Source organism: Brassica napus, chromosome C3 (assembly GCF_020379485.1).
Source record: "Brassica napus cultivar Da-Ae chromosome C3, Da-Ae, whole genome shotgun sequence".
In the NCBI taxonomy this organism is placed as follows: domain Eukaryota; kingdom Viridiplantae; phylum Streptophyta; class Magnoliopsida; order Brassicales; family Brassicaceae; genus Brassica; species Brassica napus.
Genome location: NC_063446.1, coordinates 13,365,193 through 13,383,111, shown reverse-complemented (window position 1 = coordinate 13,383,111; position 17,919 = coordinate 13,365,193). Strand labels below are relative to the sequence as shown.

At 33.9% G+C, this 17,919-nt stretch overlaps 1 protein-coding gene across 1 annotated transcript; it reads left to right on the top strand.

The window, feature by feature from the left end:
- The first annotated feature begins 1,515 nt into the window (after positions 1-1,515).
- Positions 1,516-9,012, top strand: LOC106438093 (regulator of nonsense transcripts UPF2). The gene is made up of 17 exons (XM_013879148.3): positions 1,516-1,718; positions 1,803-1,893; positions 2,042-2,244; positions 2,587-2,925; positions 3,058-3,162; positions 3,297-3,424; positions 3,951-4,124; positions 4,292-4,355; positions 4,555-4,848; positions 4,941-5,138; positions 5,357-5,458; positions 5,684-5,935; positions 6,053-6,271; positions 7,066-7,236; positions 7,458-7,643; positions 7,740-8,183; positions 8,314-9,012. The coding sequence occupies exons 1-17, from the start codon at positions 1,668-1,670 to the stop codon at positions 8,812-8,814; spliced, it is 3,522 nt and encodes a 1,173-aa protein (XP_013734602.3). The 5' UTR covers positions 1,516-1,667; the 3' UTR covers positions 8,815-9,012.
- Positions 9,013-17,919: the final 8,907 nt, after the last annotated feature.

The window sequence follows — 17,919 nt, the reverse complement described above, 5'->3', positions numbered from 1 at the left end:
CTGTTTATAATTACATGATTTTAATTTTTCACTTGTTAAAATATTTTTTAAACAATTTATAAATTATTTTTAAGATCAACAACACCAGACGACTTACATGTAAGTCGTCGAGTTTCTCAGAAGACTCAGACGATTTACCGGGGTTAGATTCGTAAAAATGATTTTTTTTTTTTTGGTCACGAGTGGTTGATATTAGTATTGTAAGCTTATGTCGGGTAACTTTGAATAAACATGTTCGTATATATTTTCTATGGTGTAAATGTTTGTATAGCTATACCAGCCATTTGTTACATAATATGGCTTTGTATGCAATAAGTTCATGTATATAAATGATGTTTCATTGTATAAAGCTTTTTTTTTTTTTTTTTATCAAAGGTATAAAAGCTTTAAGGTGTGTTTATTCATGAGCTATTGACATATAATCTCCGTGTAATTCATATATATGTGTGTGTGTGTGTGAGCCTATTTTATATACATCAGAAGTATAATATATTGATTACAAATCTTACGACTATAGTGAATATGTGATACCAGTTTGATAGTGAACGATAACGATGTGGTTCATGATGGGAGGTGGTTGCCGGTTAGAGTGTTATAAAGTGATATCAATCTTTGAATACATATGAGCATGTGCAGCATTGTAAGCTCACGCAGTCAAAGTATGTTAATATGTGAATGAACATGTATAAATTAAAGTGTTTATATTTCTGATTGTTACCAAGTCCATCCATCTAAAAACAACAATGTTGTTATGGTTGTTAGAAGAGAAAAAGACAAAAATAGCACTAAATCAAGTTTTTGTTCCCAAACTAGCGCTCAAGGTCAAAAGTCACAAAAATAGCACTTAATGTTTTATCAAAAGTCACAAACTTAGGGTTTAGAGTTAAAGGGTGGGATTTAGGATTTAGGGTTTAGGGTTTAGAGTTTAGGGTTTAGAGTTTAGGATTTAAGGTTTAGGGTTTAGGGTTTAGGGTTTAGAGTTTAGGGTTTAGAGTTTAAGGTTCAGGGTTTAGGGTTTAGGGTTTAGAGTTTAGGGTTTAGGGTTTAGGGTTTAGAGTTTAGGGTTTATGGTTTAGAGTTGAGAAATGAGGTTTTGGGGATAAGATTTCAAATTTTGAAAAATAAAAAAATTAAAATTTTCAAAGGATAAACTTAGAAAGATGCTATTTTGGTCATTTTAGTTTTTGAGTGCTATTTTTGTGATATAAATTTAGAAATGTGCTATTTTGGAGATTTGCCCTTGTTAGAACCCCATTTTTATCCTTTAATAAAATTTATTTTGTTCATTTTTTTTTCATTGAGGGCTATTTTGTGACAAAAACTTTAAAAATGCTATACTAGAGAATTTCTATTAATAAAATCTTCGCTCAAACTGATGGACTAATATAATTTTAAAAAAGCTCAATATATTAGGAGATGTAATGTAACCATTAAAATAGTGAAATTCACTTTATTGGTTTTTGCATTTTGGTCTCTTTATTCAATTACAATTACTAATTAAATCCTATGGATTTGGGCCAACAACCCGAAGAGATCGGGTCTTCTTGACCCGTTTTGGGATCCAATATCTCAATTCTCAATAACCCTTTTTAACTCCGATTCGAAACTAAAACCGATCACTGGCCTCCAGATTTCTTCCGTCCGTGGTTTATCGATCCCGAACCCTAATGGATCATCATCAAGAGGAGGAAAGCAACCGCGAGAAACAAGACGACGAGGTTTGATTTCGATCTCCCAGATTACGGATTGGCCTTTGCTTCACCAAATTGAAATAATCATCTCTCTTTCCTTGTTGATTGCAGAAGGAAGCTCTTGCTCGTCTTGAGGAGATTAAGAAGTCAATCGAAGCTAAGATGGCTCTTCGTCAAAACAATCTCAATCCTGAACGACCTGGTTTGTGATTTTATTTTATTTTATTTTAAGAGAGTAGTTTTGTGATTCATAGATGTGATTATGTCAATGGTTTAGTGCTTAAATTTGTAAGCTTGTCCGTTTTCTTTGTTACTGAGTTGTTGCTGAGACTGCGTCCTTCACGTTGCAGATTCGGCGTATCTTAGGACTCTGGATTCTAGTATCAAGCGCAATACAGCAGTTATCAAGAAGTTGAAGCAGATCAACGAGGAGCAGCGTGAAGGGCTCATGGATGATCTGCGAAGTGTAAACCTTAGCAAATTCGTTAGTGAAGCTGTTACTGCCATTTGTGAGGCCAAGCTCAAAAGCTCAGATATACAAGCAGCTGTCCAGGTTGGCCTTGCTGTTTCCTATCTTCTACCTTGTTTTTTTTTCGGTTAGGGGTCGTTTTTCTTATGCTAATCATGTATCTCTTGTGATCAATATCTCTCATTGAGATTTTTATAGTTGTTATCTTTGTGTCAGTAGTTATTAATTCATTAGACTGCTTTGAATGTCAATCCTCTTACCCGGGTTTAGGTTTATGTGGAAAGAGACCTTGTTCTCTCAGTTTAGATGATTACGGGTCTCTTTTGACTTTGTTATTTATCATGGGACATAATAGAGTAGCGTGAGAAGATGCTCACTTTTTTTCTAAGGCCTTGAACTGTAGCTGATATCCATGTTTTCTGACAGATATGCTCACTACTTCATCAGAGGTATAAAGAGTTCTCTCCTAGTCTAACACAAGGGCTCTTGAAAGTCTTCCTTCCTGGAAAATCCGCCGAAGACGTAGATGCAGACAGAAACTCAAAGGCCATGAAAAAGCGCAGTACCCTAAAACTTCTTTTGGAGCTCTACTATGTTGGAGTAATAGAAGATAGTAACATCTTCATCAGTATTATTAAGGACCTTACCAGTGCTGAACACATGAAAGATCGAGATACGACCCAGACAAATTTGACACTTCTTGCCGGTTTTGCTAGGCAAGGAAGAGTTTTTCTTGGGCTTCCCATATCTGGACAAGACGAAGATGTAAGTAGGTTTCAGTATCAGCTGAATTTTTATGCCCAGTATTTGAGGAGCTCTTATCTGTGCCACCCCCCAGCTCCTCTATTAATGTATATCTTTCCGTATAGAACTAAATCTGACTAAAGGTTACTCTAGTTTTTTAAGGGGCTCGGCGTCACTGCAGAACAGAAAAAGAATTTTAAGAAAACTTTCAACACATATTATGATGCTCTGGCAGAGTTGCTTCAGTCTGAGCACAAGGTTAGATATTTATTTGTTTGCACATGTGCAGGAACTTTTATAGATATCTTTCTTTTTTGAAATTGAAGTACTTTCTCCTTTTCTTTTCCGTTCTCCTTTTTCTGTAGTACCTTCATTATATATATTTTTTACAGTCACTTCAACAAATGGAAAAAGAAAATGCAAAGCTGGTAAATGCTAAAGGGGAGCTTAGTGAAGACAGTGCATCGTCATATGAAAAGCTGAGGAAATCATATGACCATCTCTATCGAAATATCTCCTCGTAAGTTGATCATTCTTATAACTCAACTGGGTTTTCCTGTTCTCATTGGGTCTAGCTGTAGTGGAGTTGATTGCAGAAAAGCTTAGATCATAAATCATATTTTTTTGTCATTTAATCCGTCAGTAACAGTATACTTATAACCCATGCTATTATTGTTAAGCTCTTAGTACTGTCTGATATATTCTTGAAGTAATTAGCATCTTTTTGCCGTCATTGTAGTGTAAAACATAAAGTGTCATTGTTCAGCGTCAGTTCGTTTGCCAAACCTTTGTGTTGATCATGACATACCGATTCACTAGAACCCTATGATATTTGTAATGAATCTCTGGAAGTGATCTTAGATTTATGGTGTTTATCCTTTCATCCCATATCTTTGACTGGAATGGGTTATCTGGTAAAGGAACATCTACAGTTTCAATATTCAGAGGCTATTTGCTTAGGATAAATATTAGTTACAAAACAAAAAAGTTGTTTTCTCATCTATAACCTCTGCATACTTAGTAATGTATCGTATGTCATGTTGCAGTTTGGCTGAAGCACTTGATATGCAGCCTCCTATTATGCCAGAGGATGGTACAACTAGGCTCACAGCAGGGGACGAAGCCTCATCGCCTGGTGCTGTAAAAGATACATCTGTCCCTGAACCTGTTTGGGACGATGAAGAGACCAAGACATTTTATGAGTGCTTGCCTGATCTGAGGTCAGTTCTTATTTGTGGTCCTAAGAAACAAATTTGTGGGAGAATGTGTTGTTTTCAAGTGGCACTCAGAAAACTTCAATTTTCTTGAAAGAGTCTGGCTTATCTAGCTCATTATAGCGTTTATTCTTCTCTTTTAGTTGCTCATGTCATCTTCGTTGTTTCTCTAGGGCATTTGTTCCAGCAGTCTTGTTGGGAGAAGTGGAGCCTGCAAAGACAAAAAACAAATCATCTGTGAGTGGATGACACTACATTTTATTCTCACTCTTTTCCTCTTAGGATATTAGAAACTGTTGCTGCTATGTGAGAACGTGAATGGTGTTCCTTTTTAATACGTAGTGATCAATAGACATGCTCGAAAGATTTCGTGCTGGGCATAGTTTTCTATAAATCCAGCACTTTGGATTTCATGCCCTGTTGTGATTGGTTGTAGGAGTCTAGCTCTGAAGTTGTCGAAAGTCAACAAACAGCTGAAGACACAACAGAGTTTCCTGCTGATTCTGGTAATATGGCTGATGTCTCAATTACTGAGCAGCCAAAAGAGAAGGATGACGTAGACAAGGAAAAGGCTAAGGGTGCTAAGAAGGAAAAAGGGAAAGAAAAGGATAGTGACAAGAAATTGGAAAATGAGAAGGAGAAAGGCAAGAGCCTTGACGTGGCAAACTTCGAAAGATTGTTACAGCGACTTCCTGGTTGCGTAAGCCGTGATCTTATTGACCAGTTAACGGTAAGAGTTTTTGAAATGGTTTTCTATTTGGTGTCGTTTTGGTTGAACGTCTTTTTTTGCTCTATTATTCACTTCTATGTTTTTCTTTCCAGGTGGAATATTGTTATTTGAATTCCAAAACAAACAGAAAAAAACTTGTCAAAGCGTTATTTAATGTCCCTAGGACATCTCTGGAGTTGCTAGCATACTATTCGCGTATGATTGCAACACTAGCAACGTGCATGAAAGACATCCCTTCTACGCTTGTGCAGATGTTGGAGGAGGAGTTCAATTATCTAGTCCATAAAAAGGTTAGCTAGATGTGTTGCATTGTCTTTGTTAAGTAATTATATCTTCTTTCACACATTTGACTGGAACTGCACTTTTTTTCTTCGAGCTGAGTGAAGTCAAATCACTCTGTTGATATTAATGCCTCTTTTCTCAGTTTGGCTTCCAACCTTGTCTTACAAACGCTCCTCAAAGTTAATAATATACTGTCTTACGAAGTTGCAAATTGAATTTTGTGCAGGACCAAATGAATATCGAATCAAAAATCCGGAACATCAGATTTATTGGAGAACTCTGCAAGTTTAAAATTGTGCCTTCTGGGCTTGTATTCAGTTGTTTGAAGGTATAATACTCACCCATCAACACATGCATTTTATAGAGATGTTTATTTTCTTGAATTCTCTGAACATACGTTAGACACGTTTCTAGTATATACATTTGGTAATTTTCACTTGAATCACTTACAGGAGATGAAAAAGTAATTGCATGGGGATTTTGATTTCTATCATCTCTGACAAAACTCGAGCCATTCAACTGTATAAAATGTTCACTTCCCTTTTTATTGCAGGCTTGCTTAGATGATTTTACTCATCATAACATTGATGTTGCTTGCAATCTTCTGGAGACATGTGGCCGTTTCCTTTATCGGTCTCCCGAGACCACACTCAGGATGACTAATATGCTGGACATATTGATGCGCCTAAAAAATGTCAAGAACTTAGATCCTCGTCAAAGCACTCTTGTGGAAAATGCCTACTACCTTTGTAAACCACCTGAAAGATCAGCACGAATCTCTAAAGTTCGTCCACCATTGCATCAGGTATTTACTAATTTCTAACTATATTGTCCTTTATGTTTCTTAATTCTTATTATATTTCGTTGCTCAATTGTATTGGCCACTTTGGTTTTTCTTACACTTCTTTTCAAATTTCCGCAGTATATTCGAAAATTGCTATTCTCAGATCTTGACAAAGATTCCATTACGAATGTACTGAAGCAACTGCGGAAGTTGCCATGGAGTGAATGTGAGCAATACATCTTAAAGTGTTTTATGAAGGTTCACAAGGGAAAGTATGGTCAGATTCACTTAATTGCTTCCCTGACTTCTGGATTGAGCCGCCATCATGAGGAGTTTGCGGTGGCTATTGTTGATGAGGTGTGTTCCTTTTACTGAATCTTATATATATACTAATACATGTGGATTTTGTGCTGCCCAAATCTCTTAATCCTGCAAGTTAACTTCTTAAAAGTCAGAAGTTTCTGAGTTTTACTTGAGGAAGGTGCATCGGTCTCGGGGATCTATGTACAAATTGGTTCCCAAAAGTCATATAACTATTACCTTAGATGGTGTTACATAAATGGCCCTCCTGACTCTTGACAAAACATTCTGATTTTCTTACTTCAACTTGGGGAATTGAATTGTGTGTAAGGTTTTGATTCTACAAAATATGTAGCTTGTTCTCTTAGTGTGTAGTTATAACCCGAAAAGTAGTGGTATATTATAGGCATTTGTTTCTGATTCTGTGCACCAGTGAAAAGGTCTAAGATATTAAGCACCCCTTTTAGTCAATAGAAATGAAATTTGCGTTCAAGTTGGAATGATGTTGTTTCTTATGTGAACTTCTACGCATCAGTAAAGCCTGAAATAAGTGTTCTGTTGAAAATGGTTTGGAGGACCGTGCCTATAGGTTTGGGTTCGACGATGTATCAGATCTGAAGAGTGTGTGGAGATGCTTTCGTATCATAAAATATGGTGCTTAGTGTGTTTTGTTCCTTGGTTAAGTCGGCTCAGGAATGATGTTTACATGTTTCGCTTAAATTTATCTATAAATTTGTATGGGCTTATTTATCTAACATTTTCTTTAAAAGTATTGCTTGTTGTCCGCGGCTTAGTACCACGTGGTCCACGTCTGTTTTTTAAGTAACATGATAATTTGTTTTCATTTGAAGGTACTGGAGGAGATAAGGGTTGGGCTTGAGTTGAATGAATATGGGGCACAACAGAAGCGTCTGGCCCATATGAGATTCTTAGGGGAGCTGTACAACTACGAGCACGTAGATTCGTCTGTGATATTCGAGACGCTTTACTTAACTCTTTCATATGGTCATGGTACTTCAGAGGTAAGTGAGCCTCAGACATTTCAGATTATAACCTTTGCCGAGTTCTAAATGCCTGTGCTGTGTGTGCCTGTGTGGTTTGGCATTCGAAAAATTACAATCATTAGTGTCTCTTCTCGTGCTTAGTTTCTGCTATAGCCTATACATTCCTCATTGACTGTTGTAATATTCAGTCTTCCTTCTGTTGTACTGATGGACTGTTGTATATAATTTTATGATATTAGCAAGAGGTGCTGGATCCGCCAGAAGATTTTTTCCGTGTCAGGATGGTTATCATTCTTCTGGAAACATGTGGACACTACTTTGATCGAGGTTCTTCAAAGAAAAGGCTTGATCAGTTTTTGGTACATTTCCAGAGATACACACTGAGCAAAGGTCATCTTCCTCTGGATATTGAATTTGACTTGCAGGTTAGTTTTATAACTGTTGTAGATTTTGTAGAAGTTGATTCAGTTTTCACGTAAGGGTTCAGGGTATCTATAACAGAACAAAGTGTCTCAACGCAGGATCTTTTTGCCAATTTGAGACCCAATATGACCCGTTACACGACTATTGATGAGATCAATGCAGCTATACTTCAGCTGGAAGAGCGTGAACATGCTTCTACTGCAGACAAAGTCAGTGTAGAAAGACATTCAGATACAAAGCGTCCAGGCATGTTTTTGAACGGTAAAAGTAATGAAAAAAATATTGGAGAGAATGGTGAAGCTCCCAAAGAAGAAAGCGACAGTGATTCTGGTAGTGGCTCTGCTGTACGAGATGGACAGAATGAAGAGTTGGATGATGGAAATCATGAACGGGGATCTGATAGTGACGATGGGGATGACTATGAAGATGGCGTTGGACCTGGATCTGATGATGATAACGAATTTCGGGTAAGGCAGAAGGTAGTAACCGTAGATCCTGAGGAGCAAGCAGACTTTGATCAAGAACTCAAGGCTTTACTTCAGGCAAGTTCACATTTGTTTTTTGTTTTCGTTTTTGTAGATTGATGCATCTATTTTTGGTCCGAATGTGAAAAACCAAGGCATTTGAAACTTAACATGAACATGAACATGGTTAACTGTTTTCTGGGTGCAGGAGAGCATAGAGCAAAGAAAGCTAGAATTGCGTGGTAGACCAGCATTGAACATGACAATACCAATGAGTGTTTTCGAAGGATCTGGAAAAGATCATCACCATTTTGGGCGAGTCACAGGTGACAACGGTGAAGAAGTCGTGGATGAAGAGAATGGAGAGCCAAGAGAAGTTCAAGTAAAGGTCCTAGTGAAGAGAGGAAATAAACAACAAACGAAACAAATGCTAATCCCGAGTGATTGCTCGCTAGTGCAGAGCACAAAACAGAAAGAGGCTGCGGATTTGGAAGAGAAGCAAGATATAAAGAGGTTAGTGCTCGAGTACAACGAGAGAGACGAAGAGGAAGCTAATGGGTTAGGGACACAAGCCTCGAATTGGATACCTGGTGGAAGCAGAGGAAACACTCGTAGCACAGGTGAAGGAAGTGGGAAAGGTGGTGGATCTCGTCACCGGTTTGTTTATCATCAAGGAGGTGGCGGTTCGTATTATTCCCGAAGAAAGTAAGGTCTCGATCAGCTCTCTGTGTCCAGCATGTTTGATCCAACTTTAACTTGGATTTTGCTTTTCAAACAAAAACTAATACTCCATCCGTTATGTTTTGCTTCAATGCATAAGAATTAAAATTTTTACTTTTTAAAAGATAATATTGTTAAATAATATAAATTAAATATAAGTTAATTAATCGTAAATAATACAGTAAAATGTAATTTATTGATCGATTTTTAATAAAACTTAAGTAATTTAAAAATATCAAAGTATCTTATATTTTGAAACCTCAGAATATTTCTCCGAAAAATGTGAAACAGAAGAGAGTATGTTTCTGGAGTTACCTTGCATCTGAGTTACTTCTAACCTTAGCAGCAGCATGAGGTTTCTCAATTTTTACACTCACGAGTATATCAAATATAGTCCCATATTGTTTAAGACCCTTTCTCAATCATCTGGACATGAAGTCTAAAAAGCCTCATCTAGATTCCCTTTTCTATAATAGCCTGCAGTAACCGTAGTGTAGATAATAAGCATTTTTTGGAGTCGTATCTTTCTTCTTCATCTCCTCAGGCATATTGCTTGCTTTCACAAATTGTCCGTTCTTATTAAGCCCGTTGACAAGTACCACGTACAAGATTTCATCAGGACAAGACCCGAAGCAAGAACCTCCGAGTACAAATCAGAGTCGGATACCAGCCTCATTTAATAGCCCGGAAGCCTTTTCAATATCAAAACGGCCTCGTACCATCTTTTTGAAAAATCTTCAAAACAAAAGACCCCTCATCATTATTGAGAATATCTCTAACTTTTTTTTTTTTTTTTTTAAGAGAATATCTCTAACTTGGTTAACACTTTCAAACTCTATTTAAGAATCATTCAATAAGTATGCCCTTAAAAGTCTATAATTTTAAGAGAATATCTCTAACTTGGTTAACACTTTCAAACTCTATTTAAGAATCATTCAATAAGGATGCCCTTAAAAGTCTATAATTTTTTCCAAATCCGAATTTAGTCTTTACAAAATTTATTTTTAATTTTAATAATAGCATATCGTAACAGAAAAAAAAATTCCATCACACAAAGATATCAACTCTGTGCATTACAATTGAACCAACAACACTAAAATACTCATTGATAAAGTTTCTCACATGTATGTATATTTACACTTAAAAATACTAATATATAATCATTGTGATTACTTAATTAAAATTTAATATTTTCAAAAAGATTTAAACAGTTAATCCATATTTTCTCACAACCTTTTTGATGGTTTATCATTTGAAAAATTATTTTCTTATTATCTCTTATTTTTTCTTTAATTGTTAACTCCTAACTCTACATTTTTTATTTTCTTTGATAGTTTTATTATATACGTTTTTAGTTAGTTATCATGTCATATCAATGTAACAGTACTATTAAGTATTAACGTAAGATAATTGCTACCACAGTATAAAGACTATAATAGAGGTATCAAGATGACTGATACCTAACATAAATGTAGAGAGAAGTAGATCAGTATAAATCTTGAAAATGAATAAAGTTGTTTGTTGTATGCTAAATAGCTCTACTAGGTCAAACTTGTCTCAGTTAATTTAAAAGTTTTGTGCCGACACTACTCTTTATTTTAAGTTGTAAACTTTTTAAAAATGGAATATCAGCTATTTAAATTCATATATACACACATAAAGATAAAATATTAGAGGAGGACATGTTTAGAGGGTCCTCTCGAAATGCAAGTGAATTACCCTAAACTGGAAGGAAGGTCATCAACCAAATCAATTACTTGAAGAAAGCTAGTATAAAGAATATATTAAATCAATGACAATCATGGTTTGAAGACATAATCTCACGAGACAAAAAAAACTTTTTTTTATCAAGAATATATAAACTGAAAATTTGGACTCATGTCCATTGTAGAATATAAATTAACGTAATACACATAGCGATGATATGACTACAATAGTCTGTATATTTTGTGTAATATTACACTATCTGTCCCCGACCAATCACAAAGTTAGATTAACTTGGGTTTCTAATTTTTTTTCCTTCTTTCTCCTCTGATTTTGTTTGATCTGTATGGCTTCAATTAATTAGTTATAGTTAAGTATTAATAGTAAGAACAAACATATATATTTTTTTTCATATATGCCATATCTAATTTTTTTTTTAAATGGATATAAAAAATTTCAACAAAATGCGTAAATTGATCTCAGCAAAAAAGATTTTCTATTCTATATTACTTTTATAGAATAGTCCATATTTATAACAAATTTCATATTTTATGATGAATCTGTATTTTCATTATGAAAACAATGGTTTGTGAAAATTTAAAATTAACATTTGCTTTTTACAACATTTTACATACATTTAAAATGAATATACAATTTCTCTCTTATTGCATTTTTTTCCAACAACCAATACAATCATTTCTAATATATTGTAACTAATATAATAAATCATTTTATTTAAAATATAGTATAATATATTATAACATTCTTCCTCCCTACTACTTTTTTTTTTCTCACTTTTTTCACTCTTTTTTTTACTCTGTCTTCTTCATCCACTCCCACTACTCTTTCCCCTCCCTTCACTTCTCCGTCCTCCCTCTCTTCCTCCTCCCCTCTGGCCTCTGGCCTCTTTCCTCCTTCCACCCTTCCTCCGTTCTCCTTCGTCCCTTCCTCCATTCTCCTTCGTCCCTATTTTTCCTCTTCTTTTTTCTTTCGCAGTTGGTAAAATAATAATGTTTTATATCTGTTAATACGTTATTGCTTACCTTTAATAATTGCATTCTCTTCTGTGTGTCTATATCGCCTCAATCCATGTCATAACATTAGGCCAGTGCAACTTGTTTGAACACATGCATGTATTGAGGATCTGACTTCTTTGCCTAAACTAGACCATATATCGTATAGTATAGCTTTGTTTGAGTCACTTCCTACACATGTATTGGAACATTATGCAACATCACATAGAAACGTGGAAACAAAGCGAACTTGGACGTATATGATTTTTACTAAAATGTGGGCATATTACATTGAATATAGGGTAGTCTCGTTCCCGTGCATAGGTATATTGTATAATTTTGGGCTCTTTATGAATACACAGTTACCAATTGTTGTGACTTTGTGTGTGGCAGAACTTAACTATACTATGTAGATTATAGCATAGTATTGCCTCCGCGTTTTTCCATAACCCAACATACGGATTCAAATTAAGCACATGTGTTTTTAACTTCACTCCTCTCCCCCACGCACACGCGTTTACAGGGTTATTCTTGGCAATAACGTAACTAGTTCCATCGGAAGCTTTCCACTGTAGAATGGCTATAAACTTAATATTAGGATCCAATATGAATATTCACCAAATTCACCCTATATAAACATAAGCTTATTTAAAAATATATATATATAGTCAAAACATATAAATATAAACATAAAATGTTTTATTACTATAATGGATAAAAATAGGTTTATCAGTGGTGCTTTTATGTTCGTCAGATTATTATATTTATATCTCCAGTGTCATTTGTTTGTCCTTTTGGTCTCAGAGTTGTCGATTCTGGTCGGAATCATAATACCCAACTTGACTCTTGGGTCTTGTTAAAGAATCAAAATGCAGAATTACCGAATCCAACGAAAACAGTGAGCTAGAAGAGTACACACATACTGACGAGTAAAGTGGATCTTGGCAAACTTACAATCTTTTTCTTTAACATATAAATTTACAATCTTAGGGTGCAAATTAATTTGGTGGAGAGAAATTAAACGAAGCCAAGAAGGTCAATATTCTGAAGTAGAAATCTTTGGTATGTGTCATGGACTCTTGTAATTGCTCCTCTTTCCGTTTTAAACTGAGTGTTGTTGTAAAGTAAAATATCCGTTACAAAATAAGTATCGCTTTATGATTTCAAAACAATTTTTATTATATTACTTTATTTTTCTATCTAATTAAATTAAGAAAAACAGTTAATATTATAAAATTTTAATAATTAAATAAAAGCAAAACTGAACATTTAAGTATTTTTAGTATGTGCGAAAACCTAAAAATGACATATAAGTGGAAATGAAAATAATATTTGCTACATCTATATATATAAAGTTGGTTTTTTTCTTTTTCTAACAAGTGGCAGACAAGTTTTCAACACGTGGTATCCATGTATTTATTTTTACATTTTAGGTTCTTTTTCTTTTAGATTATTGAAATTTGGTCAAGTACTTACTTTCTAACTCTACACTATCTAATCATTTTCACACTAACTATTATCGTATGTGGTTTGATAATCTATTTTATTGTTCACTAAAATTCAAGATGAATAAAGAAATAAACAAAATAATAGAAATATATAATTAATTCACAACTAAAAATAACATAAATTTTTGTTATTTTATTATTTTTACCATTTTCTATTATTTAATTTACAAATTATATATTTATCTAACTATTAAAAATATAAAATGATCAAACTAATAAGAAGAAATTAGAGTGCAATACATAAGTTAAACATAAAACTTTCACAGTCACAGAGAAAAAGCAAAATACTATAGTAACACTAACTCAATAAAGGTTTGGAGCTGAAAAAAGATCAACAAAGAAGAATAATATATCTCATCTTACCATAGAAAGTCTTGGCTAGAATAAGAAGATGTCAGGAAAAGGTAAAAAGATAAAATATGAGATAAAACAATTCTTGGAACACAAAGGATCGCGATCAAGCAGCAGCACAAAAAACCAAAAAAGCGGGTCAGAGAAAGAATAATCATTGGAAGAACAAAGTCACCATGAAACAAAAAAAACGCATGTCTAAAGTACCAGAAGCACATCCACCAGCTAAGAGATAAGAAGCACCTGAAAAACTAAACAAGCACATACAATGCGCCCATGCCAGCGAAGAACCACAAAACTCTGAATTGAAAAAACAAAACTCCAAAACACTAACTCCGCACACCTACACCAAGAAATGCACGAGAAGAATATAAACAACCTGATTGGGGGGAATGGAAGACAACCACCGAGAAACCAAAGCTTAAGCTTGAGACCATAAACAACCTTCCAAACGCACAAAACATACAAAGAGAAAAACACTATCCAAACCTGGAGTAGCAAATACGGCGAAAGGAAGAGCCACCAGAGACGTGATTAGCGATGAAATGTGCAACGAGATAAGATAACAAAGAGATAAAAATAGACAAAATGAAATCAACAAACTGTGGAGCTATTTTCGAGCTATGAAAAAGAGCATAGAAGTCAGATCACAAAAAACCAGATCTTGAAAACCAAGACGAACAAAGACTATCGACGACAAACCATTGACGAGGAAAACAACATCAGTGACAACTAAACTCTGACCCAACCCAACGAGATGTAGTTTCTAACCTTAGCCAAAATCTAAGGAAAAAGAGGACCAATATTGACCGAAATAACATACAACGCCATAAGAAACAACCGTACAACATGGAACTAATATGCCTGATCTATAACAAATACTAGATAATCTCACCAAAAAAAAGGTGAGGAAAAACAAGAGCACATAGGTGAGTCTTTTCTCAGTGATGGTGAGAAGCATTGCATACCAGAGAGGTAAACGAAATATATAGATAGTGACGGTTCAAGGTCAAAATATGGGGAAGAGTGTAAAAAACATCTAAAAAGAGTAATGTGAAAAAATGTGAAAAATTAAAATACAATTCTGGCGCCATTAATCTTAGAATCAACAAATGCCTGAAGGCAAAGTTATTGAAATTCAATATATTTTACATCAGAAACTCGCTTCACCACTAACAAATAGTATTATACATACAACAACACATTATTAAAAAGACAAACATATAATATATTAACTTATTACCTATTACTACATAACATAATAAAACATCAAATAATGCTTTTTACAAATAAATATTGACCACATAATCACATCATCCAAAAATTATATTTAAGAACAATAAAAAAATATTTTGCGTGAAACGCAGATAACCCCTAGTATAATATATTTTGATATAAGATGCAGTGCCGTGCTTACATTATGAAAATTTGAAACATTAGCTTAAGGCATAATATTTTTATATAAAACTTAAGGGGCATATTTCAAAATTTTATTTTATATAATCCATTGATGAAAACTCTTTTTGGAAAATGTTATAACTTGAACCTAGATAACAACTTACAGTTCTTAAAACTTCTTTGATATAGTCAAACTTGAGTTTAAAAATCAATTAATTGCAATTATATCTATAATATCTTTCAATATCTCATTTTATTTTTATTTAATTTCTGTCCATTATTGTTTATTTTTTATATATTCACTGTAATAAAAATATAGTATTCCTAAGCCCAAAACAATATTGATATCATTGTGATTAATTGTTTAGTCTATTATTATTTATCCTAAAAATTTTAAAGTAAACCTTTTTTTGCAGAGTAAACCTTATGATATAATTTTTGAATAAATATTATTTAGACTAAAATAAAGTTATATGTTACAAGTTTTGTTTTACAAATGAAACATAAAATAATTCTAATTTTATAAAAATATATCTTACAAATTATTATATTTTAATATTTTACTGTAAAATAATTATATAAACAAAATTATTTTTTTAGTTTGGCCTATGGCATGAAAAATCTTTCGCACGGCTCTGATAAAAAAGACAAGTGGAGTAATAAACAACATAACATTATTGAAAACAAAATCAATATCCCCAAATAAGTAGCTCTCAAGTACCAAAGACCGATCAAGTAACATAGATATCCAAAATCACGGGCTAGCTAAAGAGTACACCCAGCTTAAATTATGGTAAAAGAACAAAAAGAAGATAGTAAAATGTGTTGCTATTTATCAAAAGTGTTAACTCACGCCGCGCAGCGACAAATGCGGAACAAAAGAAGAAACAATCAAAAGTTTCAAAAGCTTTCTTACCATCAACTGTTCTGATACGTGTAAGACAAAGAAAGACCGGAGATTACGGGGACCAATACTGACGTCGACCTCTCCCCGTCGGTGCCCAATTCCACCAACTTTACTTCACTTCTCACTTGTTGTAAGTGACCATATTTAACTAATCGTAAACGTTTTGGTTTATAAGAGACACCACCATATAATAATGGGGATAAACTACCATTGTTGTTAATTTTTAATAATAATACGATCCACCTGATTCACATGAATTGATTATATATAGCTCACTATCGTAAGTAGTAGATAACTGATAATACAATAAATAAACTAATTGTACCATTTACTAATAGATTATTATCACGTTAGTGAACAATAATCAATTAATACACCACTAAACATATTTTAATCATTGTGCTTCGGATTCTTTTCGCGTGATGGCAGCAATTTGTGTTTCTTCTTCTTTTCTTTTGGGGTAGATAACCAAAATTTGGAGATTTAGCACACAAAAAAAAAAACAAATGTTGGAGAATAATTAAGTCGTTTTCTTATAATAAGTTTATAACATAGCGATCAGATAGATATTGGAGAAAGAGGAGCATTTTATTTCTCTTGAATTTCATAAATGTTAGTTAATCAGGACCATAGACATTAAGCAAGTGCTTTGTTGAGATCTTGTAGGGAATTCGTTTTCTTTGAAGTCAAAACATACATTTAAATGTAGGTTTGAATATACTACGATCATGTCAATAACTTGAAGTTAAGGGAAGTTGAAATAATATGGACCAGAAGAAGTCATAGAAATCGAAGTAAAACAAAGAAGTCAAGCCAAGTTCTATCAAGGAACCAAACGGGGTTGTTCTAGAGGTACTTGAGAGAGAAAAACCCAATATGGTGCCTGCAGTTCGATTCCGCTTGGCCACCTGAGATTTATATGATTGGCACGGCCGGATCCTACAGATTAGTCGGCCTCACTAAGCGGGACCGGAAACTGTGGTTAATAAAAAAAAAAGTTCTACCATGGTATCAAATTCTTGTGGATTAAGATTTTGTTATCTTTATAATGATTTTTTTTATTTTTATTTAAAGATGTATGTTCGTATAGCCAAAAATGCATGCCTATATATTAAAAGACACAACACTACGTACCTGAACTATGAGATTACAATTAGCTATTAAAAAAATATAGTGTAAATAAAATAAAAACAGTTAAAGGAGAATAATCAGCATGATTTTCCTTGATTGGCGAAGTGATTGAGATCACATTTTTATAGGATTCGTGATTGACCTTTAATTAATTGTTTGAAGACCAAGTTATATCACATGATCCTAAGAAGACGAGTTCTAGGCAACTTATCAAGTAGCCGAGATGTAATACTTGATAATTCATCCTATGTAGATTTTTTTTTGAACTACAGAAAGTATTAACATATACATGCATTGACCTAGCTATCTACTAGACAAATTTCGCCGAAAAATAGCTTTACAAATCTAACATTCATATTCAAACCGACACTGAAAAAATATATGAACAAACATGGGTTAGGCCACGGAATAATGCACCCTCCAAAAGCATAAGCCAATAGTTTGCTGTTTTGCGAGTCCCACGGGTTAGTCTTAAGAAGATAAGTTTGTACTACGCTCTGGTGATATGAAAAACTTGACCGTCCATGTAAGAATTGTATGGGACAGTTACTCTTTGGTCATTTATTGTCTTTAGCTTTGGGAACTTTGTTGTTGGCTGTAGCTTTGGGAGACCCTACTACACATTGAATGAATATCTTACGCAATTTGCGAGCTAAACGCCATACTAATTTATTGTTTTTGGACATTTTTTTAACATTGGTTGTTTTGCAGATTAGGCAGGCATGTGAGCACATATGTATCCTTTGACTTCCTTGACTAGCAGGTGGTGAATGTGTTCCGTTCGTGTGAATATGAGAGAGCTGGCTACATGCACATTATTGATCTACTAGTTTCCTTTAAAAATAGATATATAAGAACTAATCCTTTTAATCAATCAAAAAGATATGCATGTACCAAGAAATGATCTGTATTATTTGGTCTTTGTATTCATATGTAACAACCACCACCTAATTGTCATTATCCCCACCATATACATGACTATAGAATGACTTTTCAGCATAAACACACACACACATCAAATTCAAAATTCTTGGAAGAATATTAGGCAGGTACATGTACATCACATACATTTAAATTATCGC

What these genes read in the sequence shown, in the direction of transcription:
- LOC106438093 (XM_013879148.3), top strand. Translation starts at nt 1,668, where the DNA reads ATGGATCATCATCAAGAGGAGGAAAGCAACCGCGAGAAACAAGACGAC. An exon ending in CGGTGGCTATTGTTGATGAG is followed by an intron (nt 6,272 to 7,065) that starts GTGTGTTCCTTT and finishes TTTCATTTGAAG; the next exon opens with GTACTGGAGGAGATAAGGGT. An exon ending in ATGGTCATGGTACTTCAGAG is followed by an intron (nt 7,237 to 7,457) that starts GTAAGTGAGCCT and finishes TTATGATATTAG; the next exon opens with CAAGAGGTGCTGGATCCGCC.